Source organism: Rosa rugosa, chromosome 4 (assembly GCF_958449725.1).
Source record: "Rosa rugosa chromosome 4, drRosRugo1.1, whole genome shotgun sequence".
NCBI classification, from domain to species: Eukaryota; Viridiplantae; Streptophyta; class Magnoliopsida; order Rosales; family Rosaceae; genus Rosa; species Rosa rugosa.
In genome coordinates this window covers 50,599,540-50,621,540 of record NC_084823.1, presented here as the reverse complement: position 1 = coordinate 50,621,540, position 22,001 = coordinate 50,599,540, and the positions used below count along the sequence as shown (strand labels likewise).

Below are 22,001 nucleotides of genomic sequence, written 5' to 3'. Positions count from 1 at the left end.
CCACAGTTTACAAAAAATGATTTGGGCACCCATGTCAACAAATCGAAATTCTTTCTCTCTGCCTCGCACATTAGGTCAGTCTAGGACGCCAATCGGCGCATCGTCATCCAATATCTGGCCTCTGTAGCGCTCTCGACCTCTAAGTCACCATCGACGGAGGAGATCAGTTGAAGAAATCGTTGCTGCAAACGACGTCGTCTTCGAGGTCGAGGTTGTGGTCTAAGTCGCTGGAGGGCCTGGGCCGGTGATTCCCTTCCAGTCGGCGAGGACGAGGGTGGTGAGGCTGCTGAGGTTGCAAATCTCGGGGGCCATGGAGCCGGATTGGCCAGACTTGGAGAGAATGGGGTCCTCTGACTCGCCGCGAAGGTTAATATCGACGACACGGCGAGTTGAAGGGTCGCAGCTGACGCTGTACCAGTTGAGGCAGCAGTCGGTACCAGACCACCCTCATGGTTCAGAATCTGACTTGGTTTCTTGATCAGATGAGAGGGATGAGAGAGAGAGAGAGAGAGAATGTTTCAGATCTGAGGAGAGAGAAGAGAGAAAGATCGATGGCATATGGGTAGTTTATTAATTTGGCTGGGGGTAAAATTGTCATTTAATATTAAATTGGGTAGCTGGGAATAAAAATCTGTTGCTGGAGTAAGTGGAATAATTTTGTCTCATTTTGGTGCTTTGGGTCAAGGACCCTAAATACAAACCTCATGACATGCGTAAATTTCAAATTCAAATGACATAAAAAACTTAAAGCGGAGCCCTATAACTATTGATTTTTGGCTTTTGGTTAGGTCTATTAAGTCTCTCCTCTATTGAGCGAGAGTTTGGGTATTTTGGTGTTGTGGTTGTGTCATTGTTATGGTGTCATCTCCAGGGACTATTTGTTTTCATTTCGATGTTTTCTTATCATCAATGTAATGGGGAGATGCCCCTACATGTATACTGGCGGTTTTGGTATACGGTGTTGAAAGGGTTTAGCCTCTTCTTGAGGTTGCTTGTAAGGAGGTATCGGGACTCCTGGGATAGGTTGATTCTTTGTAGCCTGAAGAGTGGGCGATTCATGTGGTTAGAGTTGAGCCTCTATCAGCTCATGGTGTCTGTAACCGCTGGTCTTACATTAGGGGTATGAGTAGGTCCTATTCTCTAGTTGGAGTAGTTGAGATTTTACAAAGTCATCCCCGTCGTTATAATATTTTGTATTAATGAATTTTCTTCTATTCTCCAAAAAAAAAAAAAAAAAAAGCGGAGCCCTATAACTATTGGGTATAATACCAATTTGTTATTGGTCTTTGGTCTCTTCGGCCTCATAGTCTCATGCCTTCACTTGGGCCTATGTAAAACCCAACCCAACAAGTTATCCCTTTTATTTGTTTTAATTTCATCGATTTCCAGTCGTCTCTCTTATTTGTTCTTCCATCTCTCTCTGAGGTTTTAGGGTTTTGCAGAGCGTGCCTCTCTCTCTCTCAAAGCTGAAGTCTTTGAAGTGTTTATCGAATTAGAAAGCACTAAAGTCCATGGATCCTTCAGTCATGCAAAACCCTGAGCTGGCCAGCATCATAAATGTAAGTTTCTTGTTCCTTTTTCCTTATTTGATTCCCAAGATACTAGAGTTAATTGCTTTCAATACTATCAATTTCTGGGTTTATATGTTATGTTTGTTTCTCAAGTAATCCCAGTAGTTCTGGGTAGTTGAGTTGAGTGGATCAAAGTAAGGGGGTGTAAATTGTATTACTATCTGTTTGAGCAACTATAATTTTTACTGATTTTAGTCTTATAACTCTGATAATGGGTTAGGGTTTTTTTGCTTGTTTCCATAGTTATATATTGGAAGCTAAATTTTAATTCTTGAGGGCATTGGAAGGCTACTTCAAGCTACATTTATTCTAGAACCACTCTTGTTTTCAATTCTGTAATGAACGTTGCTCTTGCACACATTCGAGAAACAAAAGAGAACCAATGAAATTTTTTTATTTTATTTTTTAATTCGCCTTTAAGAACTTGTGCGTATGCTTTAAACAGACAAGTTTTCCCTAACATGTTGCAGGTTTATATTAGCTGTTGGTTTGATTAAGCATCAGAAAATTATTGTTTTGGAGTTGCATATTCGTTAAGATACTTCCATCTTTCGAGTGGAAGTGCTTGGTTCAATGGTCGGCATTCAATTCTTTAGAGCAACCATTTTGTGCAAAACTGTTCAAGCCTTGATTGCATACCAAAATAGGTCCAATGTCCATTTTGTGGCTTAACATCAGATGTTGCCTCTATAGTCTTAAACAAAAGTTCAAACATTGGGTCTAAAATGCTAGTGCATTCAATGATATTTCTGGTGGCTTTGTCTGAACATTATAATGTTTTTCATGTCTTTGCAAAACTGGTTGTTATGTCATTGCTATTGTTGCCTGTGTAGTCTTGAACAAAAGTTCAAACATTCTGTCTAAATGCTTGTCCATTCACTGATATATCTGGTGATGTGCACTGGTGGCTTTGTCTGAACATTCTTATGTTTTTCATGTCCTCGCAAAACCGGTTGTTATGTGATTGCTGTTGCTGCTGCTAGTTTGGTACTTATTCTGCCATGTTTTTACCTTCTATGGTTTATTCTTCTGAAACGAACTTGTGCTTGCTGTGCAGCAAGAGCAGCAAAGGGCGATGGTCAATGAGATGGTGGGAAAGCTTACGAGTGCATGCTGGGACAAGTGCATCACCTCTACACCTGGGAGCAAGTTCAGTTCCAGTGAAACAGCTTGCCTCTCAAACTGTGCCCGGCGCTATTTGGATATGAGTATGATTATTATGAAGCGTTTTCAGAACATGCAATGATGACCTAGAAGTTTGACATGCCTACTCAATTGCAAGATGTGGACCAGTTTTGCTTCTGGCGTTAGTTATATGTCAGTTGAAAATGTTATGTAATTTGGAAGCAGATTTTCCCCCTTTTCATTTTACTTGGAATTACTGTATTGGATCTTTTCCAGCAGTCTCACCAAAGATAACTTTTTCTTGAATGTCTATCATTCTGATGAATGAGAAATGTCCAGATTTTGAATAATCAAGCTAACATTCATGAACTCGTTCAAATATTAGATCTGGGTTCATGCTCAGCCTACTTGCGCTATACATGAACTAAAGATGCTCTTTCTGTCTCTTATTGTAAAACACCTGCTAAGGCAAACCCAATCAACCTCTTCCACATTTATACCATCAAAATGAGGTTGTAAATTACAGATGAGGTAAAGACAATCAAGATAAACTCATAGGATGGGACACATTGGAAAAAATCAAGTGCCAGTATTACACGCTTATCATACATACAATATGAACACAACTTAACGTTGATTGCAGCATTTCTGCTCCATTTCAATATATGGAGGGTCTTCCTGTTTATTTCAGTATTTAAGAATTAATCTGAGATTGTTGTCCAGTCTCTGTAGTAAAGTTGCCACTGATTCGATCACTGACTCGCCTCGAGTCCCCAACTCCCGCTGCCATAGCAAGAACTTCTGGTGATATATTTAAACTTCCACTTCTCCTTCCCCAACTTGAACGCCTGCTAGGATGCAAGGCTGCACTGTGGCTCTCTGTGCTCTCGGTCGGAAGCGTTCTGCTTAAATCTGGAGATACATCTGCCTCGCTAAATCCATTGTCCTTGCCGTCTCCATCATCATTGCTAAACTGTCCTCCATAGTCACCTGTTTCCCTGGCAGCCTCATCCCACCCTGGCTTCTTCCCCATTTCAATGTCACTGATGGCTTTCCCCATGACAGGGCCGTCAAAATTGGTACCAACTTGTGCAAATGAAATTGCACGATTGATTGGAACTTTTTCCCTGAAATTGTTCTGAGATGGAGGAATGCTGGTGCAGAATACCTCCATGAAGTTCTCAATTACCCCTTTATTGAATGGGTTGGCTCGTCCATCATATCGGTATCTAAAATTTTCATATGTAGACTGCCAAAGCACAAAAGACCAGAACTTTAGTGTTACAAGGATTTCATAAACAGAGACTACTTAATGCAGTGTGCTCAATTTTTTGATGAAATGGGAGATAATTTATAGAAAAACATTAACTGGGATTTCAGGGTGTCTTGACGTGACAAGATCTGCTTACCTGGTTTGTACTGATGAGATATAAGTGGAAGCTAGTAAGGCCGCCGACAAACCAGGAAGCAAGGAAACTGTAAATTATGAGCGCAATGGAGGCAGGAGTCTTAATCAGTGCTTTCCAAATTGATATGTCCTCGCTGTTCATGATCATCTTGACATAGACCCAGCAAAACCCATGTACATATATGCAAAGAAGAGTTGCAGAGAAAACAAACATGAAGAAGAACCTGTAATTTCGCTGCACCAAGGACCAAAGATTTATTAGTCATTGCATCTTAACTTTGTGAAATTACTTCTAGTTCTTGTGGTTCTTTTAATACTCTTTGAAAGAATTCCCCTTACCAATCCAATACACTGGCCAACCCAAGGACAGTGATGGTCAAATCTTTGCACACAGTTATTGCATATGGAACAGTGAGAACAACGGGGAGGTCTGTAAAGCATGCAGGTATCACAGTACTTGACCTTCACAATTATACGATTGATAAGCACTTCCTTCATGCGTGGAAAACGCGACTGTGGTGTTTCACTGGCACCGGTCTCTGTACTCCCATCATAGTCGTCTGGCTCTGGAGGGTGAAGGTTACGAGGTACGATACCAGGATCTCTGCCTGAGGTTATTAGAAGAAGAGCTAAAACCTGTGAAAAGAAATTTACATTCTTCTATTCAGGGTAGAGCAGCAAGTATGAAATTCTTTCAATTGATCTCTCTTATAAGTTGTTAGTTATTTAGCCAACTTGTTGCACCTAATTTTTGAGTTGAGGATGTGGCTTCAAATCATTAGAAATTTTCATCATTATAAATCTGGTTTCCATCTCATATACCAAAAGAAAATTCAAGAAATAAATAAATGTAAGGAGATTGAAAAGGAGGTCTGCACATGTAGAAAACTAAACATGAGAAGCCGTTACGATCTTCAATCAAAAAACAATTGCTTTACTCATCATCCATGGATTGTTAAATGATTAAATTCCACATTTAAGCAGTAAGCTTTATATGCAATGAAACCATTACAGAATTAAAAAAGGAGGACTTACAAATATCGTCAGAACAATAACAGCAATCATTACTGAAATTCCCAAATGATCAACGAGTTTTCGTCCCACAAAGCCACAGAAAACTGCAACAGGGATAACAATGAGGCATACAGTGAACCCAAGAGATCTCGCATCCGGTCCGAATATAAGCCTTCCACCAAGAAGAAATATCTGCAGAGTGGAACAGGCCAGCAGCAATGTGTTGAAGTAAACAATGAAAACATAAGTGCAAAACGAAAGGGATGCATAAGCTGCCGCTTATAACACAAAAGAACCAAGCCAAATAGCTTTCCAATAGTAATCAAAGTGACTTCAATTTTGCAGATTTAGCTCAAGTGTTCTGAATTCAGAGATGAACACAGAACTGTTCTAAGCAATACTCCATTCCTATTGGATTCAATTCAATCATCAAACTGATTAAGCAATCACAATCACAATCTCAATTCTGTGTATTCCACCATCTTCCAAAGTCCAAACTCAAAAAGCTAAAACCTTTAAGCAATCTAAACCCCAAGACCCAAGAACCACAATCTATCAAAGTCAAAAAAAAAAAACCAAACCAAATTCTGGGTTCAACTTGAACACGACTCAAAACACACAACAACCCAAGTAAAGAGTCAAGCTTACATTGCTGCCTTTCCAGTCCTTATAACTTCTGACCAGCGCCGGCCCATCGCCGGCATCGGAGGCCGGCTGACGTGGCTCCGATTGCATTGGGGTTTTCAGGGTGTCAAAGAAATCAGAAGAGCAAAAAAGTAAAAGGCAAAGTCAAACAAGGGTTGGTATTTGAAAGGTGGGCTGGAGCTGACTTTTCCTCAGCAGCAGCATGCTGTGTGAGACTGTAAAAATGGGTATCTTAGAAGAAGCTCAATGCGCTCTGATGATTAGGTGTCAGATTCCGGCACTTACGGTCACCGCTGGCTATGGAACTGGTCAAGTAGTGCAACTAGTCCATACACAGTAATCATTTTGGCACAAGTAAATAGCGTATTGGGGGCACATAATTAGGTATTTTTAACATTATATTCCTTTTGGGTCTTGGACTGTTTCTCTTGACCAAGGGTGTCAGCATGACTCATTCCTTTTAGGTTTACACGAGTTGGGGGGAACTTGGGCTCATATCTCGTATGATATGATGAAGATTTCAATTATATAATTAGGGTTTTAAAAGGTTCACCCAAAAATTTGATTACTACACCTTTTGTGTTTTATATTATTATCTTCTTTTTTTTTGGTTTAGATACACCTAAAATCCTAAACCTAATACACCAGGTACCCAAACAACGACAAAGTGGCAAACCCGACCGGTTCGTTTTGTAAAAATATATAAATTAACAAATTAAGCTAAATTAGTCCTTCGGATGCATTCGCTAGAGAAGAAAAGGCCAACCTTCTACTTCGAAGGGTTCTCTCTATTTTGAAACCTATGTCGACCTTCCCGTTGTCCCTCTCATTGGGTTGTTTATGACATCAAGCCCAAGAAGTAAACCTATGTCGACCTTCCCGTTGTCCCGTTGTCCCTCTCATTTCTTGATGATTGAGTAATCAAAAAAGGTATTCACCTTTTTTCTTTTTCTTTTTTAATTTGAACTTGACAACATTAACAAAAAATTATTCTTAGTTCTCATACGATTTGTGATCGGTTATATCAAAATTCTGAAGTAATTTAGGTACCTATGCAATCTGATTTAGAAATTTTTGTCCTTCTTCAAGGTTATTGTGTCTAAGGTAAGAAACTTTTTCTCAGTTTGTCTTCCAAAAATCACTTCTTTTTTTTTTGGGTTTTTGTCCATTTACCCCATTTTTAGAAATTTTTTTCCCACTAACCCCATTAAGTTTTTTTAATTCCCTCTTACCCAATACACTCTAAGAGAGTCTTCCCTAATACCCAATTAAGATTTTTTTTTTGTTTTTTATTTTTTTTTAATACCATTTTACCCCTTACCCCTTTGTTACTTAGAGAGAGAGAGAGAAAATGGAAGAGAGAGAAACCATATGAGACATCGCCGGAGCAGGTCACCGGCCGCCGGAATCCGGTCACCGGCCGCCGGATTCCGGTCAACTTTCGCCGGATTCCGGTCACCGGCCGCCGGATTCCGGCCAACTTTCGCCGGATTCCGGTCACCGGCCGCCGCTCACCGGACTTTTCTAAAAATCTCTATTGCCCCCAATAGACGTCTATTGGCCCCCAATAGAGGGTATTGTCTATTGCCCCCCAATAGACGTCTACTGCCCCCCAATAGAGGGGCAATAAACTTCTATTGCCCCCCAATAGACGCCTATTGCCCCTCAATAGAACTTTTGGTAGCCGGAATTGGAACTAATATCCCTAAAATTAGACAAATAAAACTTTGATTAAAGAAAAAAAGAAGAGATTATATCAATTTAAAAACGTCTATTGCCCTTCAATAGACGTCTATTGCCCCCCAATAGACATTCAAAACTTTTTTTTTCTTTCCTTCTGTCCCATTACTTAAAAAAAAAAAAAAAAAAAAAGGGCACATAGAAGCACATGCTCTGCCCTGTCCACATTCACATCCAATGCAATGTGTATCTACATAGCGCAACGCCAACCATGATGACAACAAACAAACAGACAAGAAAGACTCGTAAATGAACCTACGGAAATGCATCACAAATGGCTTTATACCTTCCTCAATCACCATATTCCGAAAGAGCGTTGCGCCACACTTATTGTCGCCATTTCTTCACATTCGCATCGATCATGCAACACCATGAATTAACACCTCGCGGCTTCATTTGATCAAACACTGAGCGTGCTTTCTATACATCCCCCAAACTCTTATACCCCGAAAGCATTGTGTTCCACGCGGCCATGTTCTTCCTAGGCATTTCGTCGAACAGTTGGTGGGCAATTCAGCAAACGAGACGTCGAAGTAGGATTTGAGAAGAAAAGACGCAACTTACAGATCAGAACGAAACCCGGGCTTCAATGGCTTGGAGACCCGGCGCAGTTCCTGACCTGCACCAGTCGAATTTGCTCCGACCGAGGAGAAAGTGTGCAGATTAGCGCAGAGGAGACAGAGAGCAGAGAGAGAGAGTGCAGATCGGCGCGGAGGAGACGGAGAGGAGAGAAAGTGCAGATCGACGCGGAGCGGAGGAGAGAGAGAAAGATGGCGCTGTGACGAGGGAGCTCTGACCGGAGAGAGTGCAGATGCCGGCCACGTTTGGGGGGAGGGGGGAGAGAGAGTGTGCGCGCCGATGTGCTGGACAGAGAGAGAAGAGAGTGGCATGTATGTAATTATTTAATTTGACTAAGGGTAAAATTGTCTTTTTATGTTAAATGGGGTTAGTGAGAACAAAAATATGTTGCTGGGGTAAATGGGATAATTTTGGCTTTTTTTGGTGCTATTGGTCAAGGACCCTTTTTTTTTTGCCTCATGTGGTTAGTTACTAGAGTTTTTGTGTTGTTCACGAGATTGAGCCCAACGGAGAAGGAAAAAAACCATTTATGTGTTTTGAAATAACTGTCTAGATCTTTTGATCAATGTCATTGAGACTCCCAAAATATTTTTGTGGCAGCCGTACAAACTAGTTTAGAGAATTTTGAAGTTGACGTATTTCAAAGAAAACGTTTGCTGATATCAGCGCTCAATATAAAGTTTCTAATACTGTTAAATACGATGTTGGGAAATTGGGCGAGTTGTGGATGCCCTAAATCGAGTGTCTTCTCCTCATTGATTTTGGAGTAGCTATATATGCCTACATAGAGGATGTTACACTTCTTTTTTCCCTCTAGTAATCAGAAAGCAAGTGTGTTTTCCAGTTGCCTAGCTGTCATGACAGTATTGGTTGAATGCTGAGTTAGTTAGAGATAGTGAACTACCATAAATAGTAGGGGTGGGCGCGATGCGGTTCGGTTCGGTTTGAGGCCCAAACCGCTTTTTTCGGTTAGCCTATATATCAAACCGCAACCGCATTACAAAAGGGTTGAACCGATTATTCGGTTACACTATCTTTCGGTGCGGTGCGGGTCGGTTTCGGTTTGGAGCGATTTATTAATTTCAACTAGAAAGAGAGGGCCAAAATCAGACTTATTTTTACCTAACAATTTCAATAAGGCATAAATAAATTTTGAATGCATTTAGAGTCCACACAAATCTGCAAATGTCACCCAAATATCAAGCAACTTGCAGAAAGACCGTAGCAACTTATTACACACACACACACACCGCAACCGAACCGCTTTTATACGGTTCGGTGCGGTGTGATCATAAAACGAAACTGTTTTAGTTCTGTGCGGTTACCGAACCGTTTTTTCGGTGCGGTTCGAGTCGGTAACCGCATTTTCGGTACAAAATGCCCACCCCTAATAAATAGATTCCATGTAAATCACCTAATCATACTGAGATTTTTCTCTCTGTTTCTCCTGGCATCAAAGCTGGCTTGTGCTCAGACGATCGATTCTGATACTGTGATTCAGGCTTCCGGTTACTTATTCGTCATGATTTTCTTGCCGCAGCATTGGCAATCTCTCTCTGTCTCGCTCATCCAAGTTTGAGGCCATTCCGAGTACAGATTCAACAAAGCATTTCATCGAACACCTTCTGTGCATCTCGAAACCTCTGTGCTGTACGTTCTCTCTGACCAAATCTGCTGCAATTGCTCCATTTCTAGTCTATTTGAAGTAGTCTCTCCGAATCTTGCTTCGTTTATACTCCAATTTGGTCTCTTTCTGTGCTAACTTCCACTACAAGTTACTGACACTGTCTATAAATTTATGACTTCTTCAAGCATGCCCATCGAGAAACATTTTGCTAGCATAGTTTTCCATGAACAAGTCATACCCTGGGAGGTTGAAGTACCAAGCCACATGATTCCGATCAGACTAATGCTGGTGGAGCTAATTGGTAGCAAGTACATCAGTGCTCCATTAGAGGACACTCATTTGCATCAGATTAGGGTTACGACTGACATATATTTTGTGGTCTCTCGCTCCCATTTCGTGCTACCGTCCAGAAGGGATTTGAATACAAAGGTGATAGTGTCCCAGAAGTTGAGCAGCCGACTGTCATTCATCAAATTTTTCGGGCAGTTGAACTGGCTGACATCCCTGGGGTGCCTGTTACTGGCATCTTAATCGATGCGACTATCCGCTTATATGGCGATGATGAGACTATTGTGGAGTGGATTGCACCGGATTCGTTACAAAGATTTTTGCCTGGGCTTATGCCTGCAACCAAGTCATCCATTGAAGGTTTGGAGAAAGTGAGACTTGAGAGTTTGGAAGCTACTGTTAGACTGACGCAGTGTGTTATTTGTAAAGAGGGACTTGATCACTTTGATGCTGATGTGGAAGAAGGCCTTGTTACTCGCTTGCCGTGCTCGCACCTTTATCATGGAGATTGCATTGTCCAGTGGCTCGAGACAAGCAACTTGTGTCCATTGTGCCGGTACCCAATGCCAGTTATGGAAGAGGAAGAGGAGCCATCGAAACCCTCAGGAGCGCGACTGAGTTGGCCTGTGCTGCTTACAGTGTCTGCTGGTGGTATAATAGCTGCCGTGCTGCTTTGCAGACTGTTGAAGCGAAGTTAAGGAGGTGTCAAAAGGTTTCGTACATTGAAGCTTGTTATCTTTGGTATATATATATATATATATATATATTATATCGTGTTATGAATTTAGTTAGTTTAGTAGAACTTGTCAGAGTTTGAATTCCAAGTTGGATAGAGAGAGGATAGAATACTACATTCAATATTACCAAGTCGAAAAGAACTTCTTACATGACATCGGATCTGTAGTTGTATTCAAAAATCTGCTGAAAGGGATCCTCATTCAGTTGGCTGACTAGCTTCTCTTTTCTTCTATATTTTTCCTGACCCTTAGATCATATGTGATTTGTACTTTCTGCTATGATGAACTTAAAGTACTCCAAAAGATAATAACTTTGTTACACACGCCCATGAAGATCATATTTTTGTGTGTTGCCTTTGGTAAAGTTTTGTTCTGATTCTTCACAATGCCATTTAACGGGGTAAAACCTGCTAATTCTATTAAGTTCCTCTCATTGACGCCTGTGGTGTAGATTTCATAATTGGTTCGATCGAAGAGGCCAGTGTTTCATTACAAGCTGTTCCATATAAAAGCAATTATAGAGCAGTTATTCTTCTCCTTTGATCGAGTATTCGAGTTCCTTGGGTCTTCTATCATATGCAAGCTGAAAGAAGGAGTTGAAAGTTAAAACCGATTCGAAAGTATCAAACAAGAGGCTCTGTCATGCCGTCTGGAGTGATATAGAACTTGACTGTTACCTAGTAATTGCTTGCTTGCTTCTAGCTTTGAACTCAAGAAAACAAAAGCAAAAGGAAAAAGAAGAAGGTGAAGTTCAAAGAAAGAATTGGTAGTTGGGCCCTGAGACAACTCGGGTTGGGCCGATTTCGCCCCGAGTCCAAAGGGGGAAATGGGTGAATCAAGATCTGAGTTCTCAAAAAAGACGGAGAGTTCTTATTTCTTAAGGACATGGAGGTCGATTGGGCCTATAACTTTATTCGTCTGAACTGAATTTAAACAGATAACTTCCCGAAAAATAAAATAAATAAACGAAAAAACAGGTCCTACCGGGAGTCGAACCCAGGTCGCTGGATTCAAAGTCCAGAGTGCTAACCACTACACCATAGAACCAACCTGCTACATGGAGCGGAATTTTTATATTTAATTGTTTGTATCTATTGAAAGTAACCTAAGCTCTATGCCGGTGCTCAGTGGACGACAAAAGTGCTGAAATGTAGTCCCAGAGTCCAGACCAAGGATTTCCAGTCCTGAAATGTATTTACAAATGGTCCCCTCCGGGTTATAAAGAAGATAGTAAGCTAGAGCTAAAGTTATGGTCCCATCCGAGTTATAAAAAAGATAGTAAGAGTTAAAGTTACGTTGATTAAGTCTTTTTAATTTTAAATTAATAAATTTAACTACATATACTCTTAATATTGCACCGTAAACAGTTAAATTTAGTGAGTTAACAATTTCTTCAAATTAACCTATAAATTAAACTGATGACCCATTTGTATCTCATCAACAAAAGTTCATGGAAGATAAGGTTTGCCATTCCAAAAAAAGTAATACAATAATGAGATTTACTTGATGTCATATGATCTAGTCATATAGTCAAGAGTAAGAGCTAAAGTTACGATGATTAAGTCTTTTTAATTTTAAATTAATAAATTCAACTACATATACTCCTAATATTGCATGGTAAACGGCTAAATTTAGTGAGTTAACAATTTCTTCAAACTTATAAATTAAACTGATGACCCATTTGTATCTCATCAACAAAAGTTCATGGAAGATAAGGTTTGCCATTCCCATAAAAGTAATACAATAATGAGATTGCTTGACGTCATAGATCTAATCAAGCTTATAGCTAGCTAAAGGAAGAGATTGATGAGGATAAGAGGTCGTCATAGTTGGCGCTTGGCGCATAATCATCATATATATAATGGAAATGGGGATTGGGGAGGATATTTCTGCCTCATCCAATTATTAGTACTCTCCTAATTAAAGTGAGTGGGATTTCTTACGACATTGGCGCAATATTGCAAACTAAGAGACAAGCAACGATCCACCAATCTCTGATAACTGATCCTGGGCAACCAAATAGCTCAATTAGATATAAGATAATGTATTGCATAATATATGAGATATATGTATATCTAACCCTAGCTAGCCAGCATGCATTTTTATCCAGAATTGGGAGTAGTACGTACTGGAAATCATAAATGGATTTATTTGGAGATTTGGAGCATCAGCAAATTCAGAGCTCTTCACGGCACCTTGACCTAGTAGACCATAGAAGTTAAGTGACTCATGGATCCTCAAATTTTGTTGGAACACACCTCATATCCCATAACACCTTCATCTTATTTAGTACTGGCATCAATACCCCTTTTATTTTATAGCTTTATTTCAAGTTTAATTCATTCATATATATAGTTCATTCTTGTCACTTTAAGAAATTGTTTGTGGGATTCACTTTTTTATTACTTATCGGCATCTTAAACCGTTCAGTATTAAAGTCCCTATAAATAGATCACTTATGTAAATTTTCAGTCATATTGAGGATCGTTAAATTATCGAACTAGATCAAATTAATAGACAAACTGAATATGCTAAACTTGAACCATTTATATTTATAAACATAAATCACGATTATGAATATTTTAACGATCATCAACTTTAAAGAACATCAAAAGATGGATATGGATGACCCATTTTGACCCATATATACACACACATGACATATGTAATGGAATCGAATCAAGTGTAGGAAGAATATCAAAAGATGAATATGGATTATCCATTTTGACCCGTACCATTGAATACCAAGCTACTTTGTTTGATTAGGTTATGATTTCCCGATAGTGGGATTCTTGGAGTTCTCTAGAAGTTTGGGAGTTAGTCTAAAAATTGGGTTTACTCTAATTAGCCCGAGGTGTCTCGATCTTTTCACCATACGCAGAAAAAAGAAAGAAAGAAAAAATATGATGGATTCGATCATTGTGTCAAAGTCAGAAAAGAAGGGCAAAGAATATGCATGCCCACTTTACCCTAATTTCTTTCCTCCAATTGACTGCTTCCCTACAGCCAGCTAACAGGTTCACCAGTTAATTTGTACCAAAACCACAGATCTTTAAGTGAACAAATATTAGACGAAACAAAAAAATATATAGCAGGTTTGCATGATTTTAGTCAAAGACTGAGTCAACACACCTCTCATGATTATAGTACAAGCAACTTTTGCTAGATTTGACTCCAGCTAATTTCTATATTTTGTGTGATTTTATTTTCCTTTTTAACTTAACCATTAGTACTTTCAAATTTTTGAGTTGGCACGTAATTCAATATAAGGATGAAGTCTGATTAATAAAGACTCTATAGGATTGTTTTGTATTTTAAGATTCATTTAAAATTCTGTGGTATTCAATTTAGATTTTAAAAAGTCCTTTAAAATCTTGAGGTATTCAATCAAGATTTTAAAAAGTCCTTTCAATTCTGGTGGTATTCAAAAGCTCAATGATTTTGAAGGAATTTATTAAATGCTTGATTTTGTAGGATTCTAGGGTGCTTGGTATAAATACCAAATCCTATCAGAAATCCACCCTCTAGACGTGAGATTTTGACGTCTTTCAATTTTTTTTTTCTCTCATTCTGAAGATGAAAAAGACGCCAAAGAGAGAAGATGAATTGACCTCGACCTCTGACCTCGAAGTGACCTCAACCAGACTTGGGGGAAATTATCACTTGGTTTTGGCTAATTTGATCAGGTTAGAAAGTTTATGTGGACATATCATTCTTCTTTTGGCTAAGAACGTATTTGATTAGCTTAAGGATTTCATGTACCAAGGCTGCGTATTATCTGTTTGATTCTGAATATATTGATGTGCTTGGCTTCTTTTGGATTTTTTTCTTTTTTAGGTTGAAATTTTTGTTTAGCTTTGTATTGGTAGGATTGGGTGAGTAAAGATCGCTAATTGGGTGATTGTTAGGATTGGGTGAGTAAGGATCGCTGATTAGTGATGCATGGATGAATATACCAATACTTGTACAACCACCCATTCCCATTTTTAGAAGATTGCATCATGGACTCATAGAGTTTAGCTTGTATAGTTTAGTTGTCAAAATTGTGTATAGGTTGAGCATACTTTGTATTGTGCTCCACATATGCCTTTGGGATCACAGCTTATTAAAGCTTAATTAGTTGTCTTTCAATTCTACACAGTCAATGATGCCTAGTGACAATGACGTTGTTTATGCTAAAGATCTAAATCATCTAATACATGTGCTGAAAAAGAAGCACGCTGCTAAAGGTTACAAAAGCATAGTGAGAGTTTTCACTTCAGTAGTAATTGATATACAATCTGCCCTCACTATAGGTTTCAACTATTATTTTGGTGAACTATAAACTTAAGAACTTTTTTATGCTTTGGCTGAAAAAAAAAAGAAAAAAAGAAAAAAAAAAGAAGGTGTTTTACCTTGAAGCTTGTGAATCTGGGAGTATGTTTGAGGGTTTGGTTCCAAAGAATATGAACATTTATGCTACTACAGCAGCAAATGCAGAAGAGAATAGTTATGCAACAAATTGTTATGTTGATCCTCATGTTCCTAAAGAATTCGGTACTTGTTTGGAAGACTTGTATAGTATTTGCTGGATGGAGGAATTGGTAAGAGAAATTTAGAGTTTTTGTTTATATGATGCTGTCTAACTAGTGACTTTCTAAAGTAGTTTAAATCAAAAGCTAATCAGTACTCTGTTGCTTCTGTGATTTTGGTACATTCACATTGAGATAAGTGATGTAGCCCTCCTTCATTCTCAGCAAAAGGTTTCCAAACTTCAATTCTGAAATTTTATTTTACACTATAAACTAGTTGATTTCTGGGTACTGAACTCCAAGTACTTAATAATATCAAAATGTTTTACATTACCTCCATTTAATCTTCAGGTAAACAGAGCTCAACCTGGCTCTCATGAGAAGCTCAAAAGCAGGGACTTAATGAAACTGCTCGAAGGAAACATGCATGTGGACTACAGCATAACCAAAATAGGGGAGCTTCTGTTTGGAGAAGAGCTCAAAAGTATTGATGAATGTTAGGCCTTAGGGACAACATCTAGCGGATGACTGGGAGTGCTTCAAGATGTTTGTATGTTCTCCTAGTTATCAGATTTTTTTTTTTTTACACACTTTATTGATTGTATCTCTCAGTTGTTGAACTGGAGTTCTTTCCTATGCAGAGTCGCTGTGGGAAGCTATCGACATATGCAGAATGAAATACACGCAAGCTTTTGCCAACATCTGCAATGTCGGGTCAACCTAGAGAAAATGGTTGCAGTGTCTAATCAAGCTTGTTCTAAGAAACCCCATGTCTAATCTGAAAATGGATGTACTAAATAAAGTCATGCACGTATGCTGGTTACTTCTTTGGGTTACGACAATGAAAATTAAAAATTATAAGTTGATAAAGATCAAATATTTTAAAAATGTGATATTTGTTGTCGATTTTCAAATCTTGCTAGTATATAAACAGATGGCCAATTATCTGCCTTGGTCAGAGTCCATTCCAGAAGATATCCTTACAAGAGTGGCTCTAGGTGTTGTGTATGATTACTAATCTGCCAAGCTTGCTGATATTGAATGCAATGATGTAAGTTGAAGTTTTGAGTCTTTCACTTGCAATTTAGGTATACATGAATGAGATGTTTAAGATAAAGTTTCATTTTGGTTTTGTTTAAAATTAGGGAATGGATGCAAGTTCTTTAGAAGTTGAGGACAGGGATCATGTGGAAATGGTGCTTAAGTACATCGAGGAGGATGGAGATCTCCGTCGTTGGAGCCTACCGGATATTAAACGCCGTAATTATTGGACTTTTAGTCAATCGCTCAAAGTTGAATTGCTTTACTAATCCATACATGTATGAAACGGTTTGGAATGTAGACCTTAATATGACGAAAACACCTGGGAACTATGCTTTGAGATATAAGATATCCTTATATATGAATTTGTAACCAGTAAAAAAAAAAAATCTTGCTAATACAATATAGTAGAATCTGTTAAAATCCAAACAAATCTTACCAATAAAATACAGTAGAATCTGTTCAAATCTGTATGGAATTAAAACAATTTGTGGGTTCTGCAATAGTCCACGAGAATCCATGGATTATAAAAAGTCAGACAGAATCATTTAAAATCCAAATTGAATACACCCCCTTAATCTCCTATATATCAAAAATTGACCGAAGAGAGTATTCTACAGTTTTTAAGTTTAAGACTTTAAGTGATTGATTCCTTTAGTAATATAGATAACCGGGGGCTGAATTATTGCTCGAGGATAATGGCGCTAGCTGCACTATGAATAAGATAATTAAGGTTTTCTCATCTTTAATTAATAGTTGCATTAAGAGATTATAATCGATGCTGGATCACGGTATTGGTTTAATATGATTTTCTCATACTTTAAATCCTTCACCGGCCTATGTCCAGGTGGCCCATTTCATGCGTATCAAACTCAATTTCAGGGAGACTGGAATTGCTGTATATTGAATATCAATCATTTAATGGAGAGAAACATGCATGATTAGAACCCAACTGTTTCCCGACATTAAAGGATTAAAGACTCTACTAAATATATTTTAAGGCAGGTGATAAACCACTATCCTTAAGCTAAGACAGGGCTACATTTAAACTACTGTTAGCGCTAATCATTCACCTTATCATATGTATGAGCGATGCAATCAAATCAGAGATAGGGATTAAAGAGCAGCATTTGCGGAAGATTAGTAGTAAACTAGACTTATTAGCTATATGCATGCATGCAGACGTTAATTACTGATGATGATCAATGGCCTAACGTACAAGTGGCAATTAAGAACTTAATTGCAACAATTAGCTAGCTTGTAATGCATGTTTATCTATGACGTACGTAAAACCCTTTATGCTTTAATAAGTCTTACAAATCTAATTAGGATTACTGTGTCTAAATTAAATAAAAATTTCAAAAGTGACGCAATAGATCGACATTCCAGCATCCCAATCTAATGATATCAACCTTGTTTAATAATTTTTAGTTCGAGTTTATCTATATGTGGGATTTATATTCAAAGACTGTACAACAAAATTTAAGTAAAAGGTTCCTCTTCTTCTTCTTCTTCATTTATTTATTTATTTATTTATTTATTTATTATTATTATTACTACTACTATTATTATTATTATTTATTTATTTATATTTTGCAAAAGAAATAAAGTAATGAATATATAGAGTGTGGAGGTGAGAAAAGCATGAAGTGATCAAACTGAGGAGTGGTAATTGATAAAGTAATATGAGGTTTAGATCCAAAACCAATTGGTCATGGATGGAGTGGCCCAAACCCTTATAAATCCATAGGCAATGTCCCATTTTTCCCATGTGGGATGTATATATTCTCAACACGCTCCCGCATGTGTGGCGAATTTTCAAGCCATACACGTGGACAACTTTTTGGGTGACGTGGAGCCCGTGTGGCCATTTGGCATGCACACGTGGATAACCTGGCTCTGATACCATGATAAAGTAATCTGAGGTTCACATCCAAAACCAATTGGCAATTGATTGAGTGGCCCAAACCCTTATAAACCCATAGACAATGTCCCATTTTTCCCATGTGGGATGTATATATTCTCAACAGTAATGACACCGCTTAATATTATTGAAATTTCAACTTGATGTCCTACATAAGCAAATGGTCTAATTTTTGTTAATCTAGCTACATGGGAAATTAATTAATATATATGACAATTAACTATTAATTGTTCTTCTCACTTCTTTTTTCTGTTAAGGGACATGAAAAAAGTAAATGTTATTGTCAGCACCAGAAACAAATCTAATCGTCATTATCAAATATGGAAGTGTTAATTTGCAAGGTGCATGAAAGAATAATCTGTACAGATGTTTATCTCTTACTTGTACCAAAAACAAAAACAATTACGATTCCACGTTATAAGTGTGACTGATATTTTACACCCTTCTTACTTTATTTTTATTTTTGGAAGTGAAAATTTGATATCTTGTGCATCCAAAGATTGTGAAGGAAAAACCCTAAAGAAATAACTATTCAGTACGTGATTTTACACTGTTTTCTTGAATAACCATCATCTGTGTTAGAAAGGTTGTTTCGGTTTATTAGTTTCTTATGCTCCATCTCTATCTAGCTAGCTAACATCTACAATTACATTGCATGCTTGACATAAACAAAGGGAAGGATCACCCATATAACCTAATACACAACTAAGAAGATCAATAACTTTGATCTCTATTTAAGCACTTAACAATTTCCATTAAGGTTTTTGTAAAACCATTTAAAAGAATAACTACCACCTTTTACTTTCTCACCTTTACATCTTTTGTATTAGAGTTAAATGACTAAACATGAGACATGCGTGGATGTGAATAATCACATTTACTTTCTCAAAAGGCATTGAAAAATCTATAACTATCTAAAATTCACCGGTGTATATAGAAATTTGTGATTATTTTGAGAGAAATGGATCGAACACTTCAATTAATCCACTAAACTCATCCTTCAATTTAAGCAAGTTTTGGTCACCCATCCCTTCCTTCTAAAGATTTTTAATTTGAGACAATTTTTATGAACTCTTTGTTCCTAATACTTACTATTTGTATGAAGATATTTCTTGATTTGATTTTGACCAGAGACAACTGTCCTCTTTGAATTCTACAGATACGATTATACGGTAGCTCGTAATTAATAGAAATAGATGCTGATAATTAAAATTGACTCAACTTAATTCTAGTTTTTTTTGGTAGACTTGAGAGCATGACATATCACATCGAGCACACCAACGGTAATCACCTGAGCTTGTCATAATAGATATCCTATTTACTTTTCCGAAAAACTAATAAGATAATGGAACGTATATTAGTTTAATAATCGGAGAGGAGATACACTAAGCTATATAGCTAATCTTAATTATTCCGACCATGATCGATCATGAGCGATATACTTTGGAAAATATTATCCCTTCTCAGGTGGACCGTATATTCTAAGCCCCACTTCTGATCCCGTCTCTACTTAAAACGACTAAATGTAATCACAAACTTTCTCAGTTTCCTCTTTTATGTTTTCTATTCATCCATACACGAACCCTAGCTTACTATACCATTAACCAAAGGAGCAACACAAATACACAAAACCCTTCGTGGAGTTTTAATATGTAAGAGGTAGATACATATAACTGTCATTATATCAGATGCTGCCATTTGTAACAATCAGAACTAGAGTCTTTTGAATGCTCGGTTCACGCGTGGGTCAAAAGCTATGAGATAGAGCGCAATACCAATTTTTTTTCTATGCTAATCGCCCACCAAAAAATTGAAAAGAAATTGCTTCTTGACATTATATGTTACACATGTCATTACTTGAACTCAAGACTTGACATATCTAATGCACTAATGGCTCGTATGTCAAGATAATTTTGAGTAAATAATGCTACATGTAACTCACTTTCTTGTCTTCTTTTCGGAAAAATAATAATAGCAAAATAATTTCCAAGATTACAATCTTTGAGAACTAAAATAAAAATTGAGAGCTGATGCCTAGTATCATTTGATTTAATGACATAAATTTTTCTTTTATAAGTAAGAGGTCGTGAGTTCAACTTACAAAATACTAGTTGTTGATATGATCAAAAAAATTGAAAATTGACAACAAAAACCGTGACATTTCAGAAATTAATGAATTAACAAAGTTAGAGCTAAAATCCACCCTAATTTTAGTTGTTGAAAATATTTTGTGAAATTGAATCTTCTAAAAATATATAGAAATATACTAGATCTCTTCAATAATAAGTCAGGGATGCCAATGAGAGAGTAACCAACTTAGCTTTTACTTTGCACCTCTTCAAAACTCATGATAAGGCTAGCGAAGAAGAGTTCACGTAATGTACCCTAGAACCCTAATGAGTACACGGAAGACTAGTTGGTATAAGTTTATTCTTTGTAAGTGAGAGGTCGTGACATTTCGGAAATAAATGACTTGACAAAGTTAGAGCTAAAATCCACCCTAAATGTTTTGTGAAATTGAATCTTCTAAAAATATATAGACAGATACTAGATCTCTTCAATAATAAGTCAGGGATGCCAACGAGAGAATAACCGACTTAGCTTTGAGGTGCACCTCTTCAAAACTCATGACAAGGCTAGCGAAGAAGAGTTCACGTAATGTACCCTAGAACCCTACTGAGTACACCGAACCTCCCCAGTATGAAATCAATGAGAAGTCTGGGGTCGTCTTCAACAAGAATTCTAGAATGGTTTGCGCTTAAGACCTAAAGCTTCAACAAAAATTCTGGAATGGTTTTCGCTTAAGACCTAAAGGTCTCCGCACATACAACAACAGGAAGGGTGGGGGAATGAGAACCTCAAAATTAAACCAAATATATATTAATTTTTTCTTCTATATATGTCGGTCCAATCTCGCCTTCCATTTATTTGATGAAATTCTCAGAAGGCATAAGGTATCAGCTTATCAGACATGTGTGACTTCTTATGTTCGTGTTTATTTAATGAAAAAGCGAAACAACATATATATACGTTGTTGTTCTAGGCAGTTTGACTTGCTTAAATTTACACACGAGCACAACATATTTTCTTAGTGGCGAGTTTCCCCTTTCGTTTTGCCGTTTCTCGCTTCCTAATTGATATTACAAATTTATGACTTCGTCTCTAAAAATTACTACTCAATTAGTACATGTATATTATCCAAGTATACTAGAGGGTGATTTACATAACATTGAATTTCATATCAATGTCACTTTCAAAGGTATGGAGGATATTGGGGCGAGTAATATGCTTGATGAAAAATGTGATGCTATTAAAATTAATATGCATATGTTAGGGTTTTGGCGGTTGCATCTTGTATATGTGTGCACGAAAGTAGTGCCAAAGCCAGAGTTGGAATCCCAGGAGAAACGGCGAAAAGTAATGGAAAGTTATAAATGGAAAAAGGAAGTGGCCGAGGGACAGTCACGTGAAAGAGGTATGCTTTGTTAAACCTGTAACGTAAGTATGTTGTTGTTCTTGTTGAGTTGCACAATAAGCTTAAAGATACCGACTAGCTCGTTTCACATTTTGTTGAGTTGGCATGCAATGCGCTAGCTTATATGTTGATTGCTAAGCCAGAAAGGGTGCATGGCTTTTTTGTACTACTTTGCTTATGCCACCTGCGGCTGCCTTTTCCTAAGCTTAATTAATTAAATATAATCACCACATTAATCACCCTTCATGCACACAAGCTAGCTAAGTTTTCTCTATATATATGGAAGACTCTCGGTCTTAAGATCTCGTACCATGAC

The 22,001-nt window shown here is 37.6% G+C and overlaps 2 protein-coding genes and 1 non-coding gene across 3 annotated transcripts; 1 reads left to right on the top strand and 2 right to left on the bottom strand.

Annotated features, from left to right (window-relative positions):
- The first annotated feature begins 1,388 nt into the window (after positions 1-1,388).
- On the top strand, positions 1,389-3,055 carry LOC133743640 (mitochondrial import inner membrane translocase subunit TIM8). The gene is made up of 2 exons (XM_062171634.1): positions 1,389-1,559; positions 2,629-3,055. Exons 1-2 carry the CDS (start codon positions 1,512-1,514, stop codon positions 2,815-2,817), a joined length of 237 nt encoding a protein of 78 aa, XP_062027618.1. The 5' UTR covers positions 1,389-1,511; the 3' UTR covers positions 2,818-3,055.
- A 188-nt stretch (positions 3,056-3,243) lies between these two features.
- On the bottom strand, positions 3,244-6,125 carry LOC133743639 (probable protein S-acyltransferase 7). The gene is made up of 5 exons (XM_062171633.1): positions 5,767-6,125; positions 5,140-5,310; positions 4,444-4,740; positions 4,106-4,339; positions 3,244-3,945 (listed from the first exon to the last, which is right to left on the bottom strand). Exons 1-5 carry the CDS (start codon positions 5,851-5,853, stop codon positions 3,391-3,393), a joined length of 1,344 nt encoding a protein of 447 aa, XP_062027617.1. The 5' UTR covers positions 5,854-6,125; the 3' UTR covers positions 3,244-3,390.
- A 5,584-nt stretch (positions 6,126-11,709) lies between these two features.
- Positions 11,710-11,781, bottom strand: TRNAQ-UUG (transfer RNA glutamine (anticodon UUG)). The gene has a single exon. It is a non-coding gene; the product is annotated as a tRNA-Gln (tRNA).
- Between the last annotated feature and the right edge of the window lie 10,220 nt (positions 11,782-22,001).

Excerpts from the sequence above, each read along its gene's own strand:
- LOC133743639 (XM_062171633.1), bottom strand. The coding sequence starts at position 5,853 with ATGCAATCGGAGCCACGTCAGCCGGCCTCCGATGCCGGCGATGGGCCG. Across the intron at positions 4,340-4,443 it reads TTGGCCAGTGTATTGGATTG|CGAAATTACAGGTTCTTCTT; the intron begins GTAAGGGGAATT and ends TCCTTGGTGCAG. Across the intron at positions 3,946-4,105 it reads ATCTCATCAGTACAAACCAG|TCTACATATGAAAATTTTAG; the intron begins GTAAGCAGATCT and ends GTGCTTTGGCAG.
- LOC133743640 (XM_062171634.1), top strand. The coding sequence starts at position 1,512 with ATGGATCCTTCAGTCATGCAAAACCCTGAGCTGGCCAGCATCATAAAT. Across the intron at positions 1,560-2,628 it reads AGCTGGCCAGCATCATAAAT|CAAGAGCAGCAAAGGGCGAT; the intron begins GTAAGTTTCTTG and ends CTTGCTGTGCAG.